Source organism: Numenius arquata, unplaced genomic scaffold (assembly GCF_964106895.1).
Source record: "Numenius arquata unplaced genomic scaffold, bNumArq3.hap1.1 HAP1_SCAFFOLD_49, whole genome shotgun sequence".
In the NCBI taxonomy this organism is placed as follows: domain Eukaryota; kingdom Metazoa; phylum Chordata; class Aves; order Charadriiformes; family Scolopacidae; genus Numenius; species Numenius arquata.
Genome location: NW_027415198.1, coordinates 162007 through 169976, shown reverse-complemented (window position 1 = coordinate 169976; position 7970 = coordinate 162007). Strand labels below are relative to the sequence as shown.

Here is a 7970-nt window from a genome sequence, read left to right as displayed (position 1 = left end):
GTGCCCAGAACATGTTCTTCAGGCAACCTTCCCTACCCTGGGTGTCAGCACTTACCTCAAAAGTCGCCCCTAGACAAGGCTCCTCAGCAGGGGCTGAGCTGGAGGACTGGGGTCCAGCTGTGACCACAGGAAGACCTCTCCTGGGTCCTCTGCAAGGCTGGCAGCCTCTGTGGTCCCACCAGAAAAGGCAGCATACAGAGACTTGGGAAACTGTAGACCATCCCCATGCCCATGGGAGCCCTCAGGAAGAGTCCCTCACTCCAAAGATCCAGCCTGGCTTGTTGCTGCATGGACAGACAGGGGAAACTGTGCCAGCAACCTCCTTCCAGACCCCATTGCCTCGTACCAGCCCCAGTGCCCAGCCAGACAGGGCTCTCCCCCTGGTCACTGCAATGGTTCCAAGCACCCAAGGCAGTGTGGAGTCACCCCATGTGTTACCCACACATGGGGTAACACATCCATGTTGTAGTTACTGCAGAGCGGAGCTTGCACAGCATCGAGGCCATTTGGGCTTCTGATGCTGCCCCAGCAAAAAGTAGGCAGGGGGTACATGGGAAGTTCAGAGGGGACATGGCTGGGACAGCTGAGCTAAATGAGCATATTCCATACCATATGACGTCATAAGTGAGTGAGTGGCTGTGTGGGACTGAGCTGTCTACCAAGGTTATACCACAACACCCATACATCAAGGCAAGCTCAGACAGGACTGGTTGAGGAGCAACCTCAAGGAGACAGGTTTGGGCATCCCAAGGTCGGCCAGAGCAGCCAGTGCGGCTCAACAAGAATATGGCCATGAGCACATTGGAGGAATATGGCCACCCAGAAAAGGAGACTTATTGTCCATCCTGACTCAGCAAGAGTGTGGCCACATTGGGAGTGGTGTTCCCCAGGGAGTTGACTCCCTGTTCTGGAGGAATTGGAAGGAATGGTCACATCTGCCAGGATGGGGCTATGGGCCATGTGTGGAGGGGCTGAGAGACCTGGGCTACTTAGCCCAGTGAAGTGGAGGCTGAGGGAAGAATAGCAGTAGCTCAAGACAGTTTGAACATTTCTTTTCAAGATGATGGCACCATTTTTGACAGTGGGAAGTAGGATGGCAAAGGAAAATCATCAGAAACTGCAGCTTTGGACGTCCAAAGTGCACTGAGGGTGAAGAAATGTCATTCTGAGGGTGGTGCTGTGGTGCAAAAAGTCCCTGAGAGGGAGTCTGGACCAGCCCATGGCTTTGTGTTTCAAAGAACATCTGGTGAGGAAGGAGAGACACCGGTACAGATAGGGACATGCTGGCGTGAGAACAAGATGGGGAAGTACATTGGGTGTCTGCAGCCTGCAGGGAAACAGGCACAGGCATGGGACAGTGTAGGACAGCCTGTGGTGCAGATGGCCAGGGGCGCTGTCAGGGCTGAAAGGCCCTGGCAGAACCCAGGTCTTTGCCCCCTTGGCTATGGCTGATGGCCCGGCCACAAAGGCCTAAGAAGACACACATCATCCTCATGGCAATGGGGCATCGTTGCCTCCTTGCAACCCTCCCAGGGAGGCCGGGAGGTGTCGTACCATTGTCCTGTCTTTGGCATTGCACTCCCCACATCCCCAGGAAGAACCTTAACCCACACAAAAGGGTCAGGATCTGCCTTTCCCAGGGTCTGGGGGTCAGGGCTTGGCCTTTCTGCTTCATCAAACAAAGCCAGGGGTTTCTCAGCACCTGAGCTGCCTGCACAGCACCTTTGCCTTCCTGCCATCATGGCCTCCTGTGATCTGCTCTAACGAGTCCCTGGGGAGGCTTTGTCAGGAATGGTCCTCACAGGGGCCTGTTTATACTTCAAGGTGCTTTGGGGTTTGCTTCTGACTTTGATTTCTTGAGAGGTTTCTTCAATCTCCGCTTGGCATCTGAGGTTCATGGACCCAGCACCAAATATGCCATGGGGCTCATTAAGACACAGAAAGCCCTAATGAGATATGTCTCTGCCTGTAATTTTCTTTAAGGCCTTAGGACTTGTACAACTCATTGGAGAGGTTTCAGTTGGGTACCTAATATGAAGCTTTACGTGAAGATCTCATAAAGGAGGATTCTTTCTTTCAAGGGTATTTTCTATCTTGTTTTAGTTTATAGAAGTGAGAACAGCATTCTCCAATGGGTATTGATCCAGCGGGTCTCCTGGAGACACCTGTACAGGCAGGAGAAGCAGTCCCTTTAGGTCCAACACTGTATGGACGACCTCACTCCTCACCTCCTCAAGCCCACCAGTTCCCTCCTCGGCCACTTCGCACTTGCATCCCTTTTCCTCGCATCAGACTTCTCCACCGCACTCTGCAGCTGGATGGTACAGCTCCTTTCCACCAGCTCCCACCTGCTTTCCTTAGAGACCGGGCTGCACAACGGCACAGAAAGGTTTCTCTTCATTGCCGACAAAGAAAAGTTAAACTTGATGTAATTTAATAAACTATAGAACCCTCTCCTCACATGTAGGCAAAGTCTAAGCAGCATCTCCTGTCATCCAGCTTTCACAAGGGGTGTCCAGACAAGAACATTTTTAGACAGAGAGGTAAGAAAGGATAGATATAAACACAAGGAAGGTGTTGACTAAAGAGTTAAAGAGACTTCTGAACGATGGGGCAGGTTTCTAACTCCCTGAACCTCAAAGCAGAAAGCAGAGAGTGGAGAGGCATCTGACTGGCCAAAGAGCAAGCGGAGGAGAAACCCGAGAGCAATGGGAAGGGCAGGCGTCCAGGTAGTCTGCTGAAAAGATGTCCTTAGACATGGCCATTGAACCAGGAGAGGTGGAAACACCTGAGTAATGAGGTCGATGAAGTAATTAACAGAGTAGTGGTAATACAAATACAGGGGAAGATCAGTATTTCTTCTGCCATTAGTACACTCCCAGGAAATTCTGTCATGGTGGGAAACTCGGCCATTTCTTAAACGTGCTCCGATGATTCAGATGATGAAAATGTGCTGGTATATTTTTTTCAAATGTAAAAAATAAATATAAAATACAAAATAACACCGTGCACCTTTCTGGTCAGAAATCAGTCGTGTGAGCATAAACAACCAGGACTGTTTGGACGTTAAGCACAATAAAAAGAGTTTTTACAAAGACATTAGCAAGAAAAGGAGGACTAAGGAGACTCTCCATCCTTTATTAGATGGGGGCGGTAAGATAGTGACCAAGGATGAGGAAAAGGCTGAGGTACTTAATGCCTTAATTACCTCAGCCTGTAGTAGTAGGACCAGTTGTTCCCTGAGTACCCAGACCCCTGCAATAGTAGATAGGGGTGGGGAGAAGAATGAAGCCCCCATAATCCAAAAGGAAATGCTGAGGGACCGATGATGCTGACACAGGCCAGGATGCTGTTGTCCTTCTTGGCCACCTGGGCACACTGCTGGCTCATATTCAGCTGACAGTTGACCAACATCCCCAGGTCCTTTTCTGCCGGGCAGCTCCAGCCACTCTTCCCCCAGCCTGTAGAGCTCATGGAGTTGGTGTGACCCAAGGGCAGGACCCGGCACTTGGCCTTGTTGAACTTCACACCGTTGGCCTAGGCACATCCATCCATCCATACTGTCCAGATCACTCTGTAGAGCCTTCTTACCCTCCAGCAGATCAACACTCCCACCTAACTTGGTGTATTCTGTGAACTTACTGAGGGTTCACTCCATCACCTCGTCCAGATCATTGATAAAGTTATGAAAGAGAACAGGCCCTGATACTGAGCCCTGGGGAACACCACTGGTGATTGGCCGCCAACTGGATTGAACTCCATTCACCACTGCTCTCGGGGCCCAGCCCCCAGCCAGTTTTTTACCAAGCGAAGAGTACTCCCATCCAAGTCATGGGCAGCCAGTTTCTCCAGGAGAATGCTGTGGGAAACGTTGTCAAAGACTTCACTAAAGTCCAGGGACACAACATCCACAGCCTTTCCCTCATCCACCAAGTGGGTCACCTCGTTATAGAAGGAGATCAGGTTTGTCAAGCAGGACCTGCCTTTCACAAGCCCATGCTGACTGGGCCTGATCGCCTGGTTGTCCTGTTCGTGCCTGTCGTGTCAAAAGGAATGTAGTTTTAGTTTTGTCTGTCAGAGTCCCAGGACCTTCACTGATTTGTCTGTCAGAGTCCCAGCAAAGGACTTGCAGTGAGTCAGATTCACAATCAATCATAATGATTTATTTTATTGAGAACCTCAGAACAGATTTGAGATTGGCGTTGATAAATTCACTAACTACAATAGCGCTACTAATTGAGGTTAATATTGCTGGCAAAAATAGTAATAATACAACAGCTCAGGGTAACATTCACCAGAGGGTGAAAGGCGCAGCGCTGACCCAGGAAGGCGTCCCTGCCTGGGGTGGAGGGAAAGAACGCAGCCCCTCGACCGGTCCCTCAGGTGTCGAGGTTCTTCTCTCCCAGTTTAGCAGTCATTTTCTCTGTCTTTTTATTTCCAAAATTATGAGGTTTCCCTCCCCCAGGTTGTATGATTTGGGTGCAGAGACGAGTGCTACGGTCATATATGTTTCGCATGATGTCTATAATCCTCATTAGCGTATGCAGGGGGGTCAACTTTAATATGCATTTCATAGGCAATGAGGCAAAGGTCACTCATCGGACATGACGGCCCTTTGAAGAAGCAAAGGCCTGCAACGGTTCCTGTTATCTTCTTGTCTTTGCTGACCAAAAGCAGGGCTGTCCTGCCTCCACAGGGCTCCCTCCTGATCCGCATCCCCTCAGAGCCAGGCGAGTCTCCACTCCTCCAGGGGGCACAAGAGATGGCAAGGCCAGTCTTAATCGTTCTTTGAGCACAGAGCCCTCATTATCCAAATTCCACAGTGCCATGATGTGTCCTGGCACTCCGGATGATCTGTTCCATAACCTTTCCAGGTACCGAGGTCAGAATGACAGGCCTGTAGTTCCCCGAACCCTCTTTGTTGCCCTCTGGATGGACGTCCCATTTGCAAACCTCCAGTCACCTGGGAGCTCCCCATTTTGCCAGGACTTCTGGTAAAGGATGGAGAGTGGCTTGGTGAGAACACCGACAAGCTCCCTCAGTACCCTCGGCTGGATCCCATCCGGCCCCCCAGACATGTGTGTCTAAGTGCTGTGTTAGGTCACTCACCTTTTCCCCTTGAATTATGGGGGACTCATTCTGCTCCCCGTCCCTGTCCACTAGATCAGGGGGAGTGGTACTCAGGGGACCATTGCTCCTACTACTAAAGTCTGAGGCCAAGAAGGCATTAAGTACCTCAGCATTTCCCTCATCCATGGTCACTGTGTTTCCCCTTCCTGTCTAATAAAGGATGGAGATTATCGTTAGTTCTCCTTTTACTGCTGATGTATTTATAGAAACCTATTTATTCTCCTTAACATATGAAGCCAGATAAAACTCTTGTGGGCCTTTCTTCTAGTGGGTTCTAGTTCTAGTGGGACTCTGGCCCTTATAAATTTCTCCCCACAGAGCCCCACAAGATCTTTGTAGTCACCATGAAGTCCCTGCCCTTTCTTCCAAAGGCCACAAACTCTCCTTTTCTCCCTGAGTTGTGACCAGAGCTCTCTGTTCAGCCAGGCCGGTCTGGTGAGAGAGGTGAGAGAGGGCAAGTGAGAGAAATCTCCTTGGGATGGTGGGGGCTGTTCCTGGCGTCACACACAGCAATGTCAGGGCTCTGACAGGGCTGTTCAGAGACACGAGTCCTTCCCTGGCACAGGCAGAGGCCCTGCAGCAGACTCCCTGGCCTCCGGTGGCCACCCCCAGAGGCTGCAGACCTTCGAGGAACTCCCAGGAACTTCTGATGGTCTTTGTACTCACTGGAGTTAATCTCACCACACACACACGACGTACATGCGGACATCTCAGCTGTCCAATACAAACATGGACTTCTTCAGGACAAGAGGAAATGGCCTCAAGTCACACCAGAGGAGGTTCAGATTGGATATCAGGAAAACTTTCTGCACTGAAAGGGTTATCAAGCACTGGAACAGGCTGCCCAGGGAAGTGGTGGAATTGTCATCCCTGGAAGTATTTAAAAGACACGGTGCTTAATGACATGGTTTAGTGATGGTTTTTGTCAGGGTTAGGTTTATGCTTGGACTCGATGATCTGAAAGGTCCCATCCAATCTAGAAAACTCTATGATTCTTTAGAGGGACAACCAGCCTCCCCAAGCTGGGATAAGAGGCCAGAGCCAGAAATGGTGGTTGTTACTGGCAGGGTGTGGGACAATTACCCTGGGGAAGCTTCTTTGGGGTGTCCAGCACTCACAGGACCAGAGAAGAACCTGCTCTGCTGGTCCTTCCTGTCTTTCCTAGGATGCCTGGCTGTGCAAGGACTCTGTTGTGTGCCCACGCCTTGCACACTCACACAGTTAAGCTCTGCACTTGTGTTTTCAACTGTGGGGCACTTTCCTGGGAAAAGGAAATGCCAACTTTATAAAAAGAACTATGACTTCATGCCCTGCCCTGAGGAGTCTCTGATATGATGGAGGTGCTGTTAGGGAGTTCAGCTCTGGAAGGGAATTGCCCAGTGCCTGTCCTGACCTGTGGTCCAGGGCTGCCCCACAGCAGGAGGATGAGCTGCCAGAGCACTCGGGCTCCATAGCAAGGCAAGGGCTCAGAAGGCAAGTGTGGGTGTGGAAAGAGAACAAATTGGAAAAGACCAAGGTTGGTGCTCGCTGACAGAGCTGCTGTGCTCGGACTCTTTCCCCTCCACCTCTGCTCACAGGCATTGCCCTGCAGCTCCGGAGAAAGCCTGAGAGGAAGGATTTTGGGCAACAGGTCGCTGGATGGTTCTATATTTTATTTTAATACACAGAGAGAGCAGGTCCTCATTTATACAGTATGTAGATTTCACAAATTTGGAAAAATACATAATTCGAAACAGCAAAACAAGTTGGTTTTTTTGGTAGAAAACATTATACAAAGTAAAGCAAAAAAGAAAAATACAACAAAAGCCAAACAAAGGCCTAAACACAGAATTAAAACTAACATAAACTACAGTACATGAGCTTGACATATAATGAGTTACGTTAACAGTGATTTGTAGAAGAAGACAGCTTATTGTTTCAGAAAATCATCTGGTCATCAGTTTCCACACTGCACCTTTGAGCTCCTGGTTCCTCATGCTGTAGATGAGGGGGTTCACTGCTGGAGGCACCACCGAGTACAGAACAGCCACCACCAGGTCTAGAACTTGGGAGGAGATGGAGGGGGGCTTCAGGTGGGCAAAGAAGCCAGTGCTGACAAACAGGGAGACCACGGCCAGGTGAGGGAGGCACGTGGAAAAGGCTTTGTGCCGTCCCTGCTCAGAGGGGATCCTCAGCACGGCCCTGAAGATCTGCACATAGGACACCACAATGAAAACAAAACAACCAAATGCTAAACAGGCACTGACCACAAGAAGCCCAACTTCCCTGAGGTAGGAGTGTGAGCAGGAGAGCTTGAGGATCTGGGGCATTTCACAGAAGAACTGGTCCAGGACATTGCCCTGGCAGAGGGGTAGGGAAAATGTATTGGCCGTGTGCAGGAGAGCATTGAGAAACCCACTGCCCCAGGCAGCTGCTGCCATGTGGACACAAGCTCTGCTGCCCAGGAGGGTCCCGTAGTGCAGGGGTTGGCAGACGGCAACGTAGCGGTCATAGGACATGACAGTGAGAAGACAATACTCTGCACCAATGCAAAAGAATACAAAGCGCATCCCCAGTAGGAGATGGCCCTGGTATCCCACAGGGAATTGGCCATGGATTTGGGGACAGTGGTGGAGATGGAGCCCAGGTCAAGAACGGAGAGGTTGAGGAGGAAGAAGTACATGGGGGTGTGGAGGCGGTGGTCACAGGCGATGGCGGTGATGATGAGTGCGTTTCCCAGGAGGGCAGCCAGGTAGATGCCCAGGAAGAGCCCGAAGTGCAAGAGCTGCAGCTCCCGTGTGTCTGTGAATGCCAGGAGGAGGAACTGGGTGATGGAGCTGCTGTTGGACATTTGCTACCAC

At 50.6% G+C, this 7970-nt stretch overlaps 1 protein-coding gene across 1 annotated transcript; it reads right to left on the bottom strand.

Annotated features, from left to right (window-relative positions):
- Positions 1 to 7055: 7055 nt before the first annotated feature.
- LOC141478498 (olfactory receptor 14J1-like) lies at positions 7056 to 7628 on the bottom strand. The gene has a single exon (XM_074167542.1). It carries the CDS (start codon positions 7626 to 7628, stop codon positions 7056 to 7058), a length of 573 nt encoding a protein of 190 aa, XP_074023643.1.
- Between the last annotated feature and the right edge of the window lie 342 nt (positions 7629 to 7970).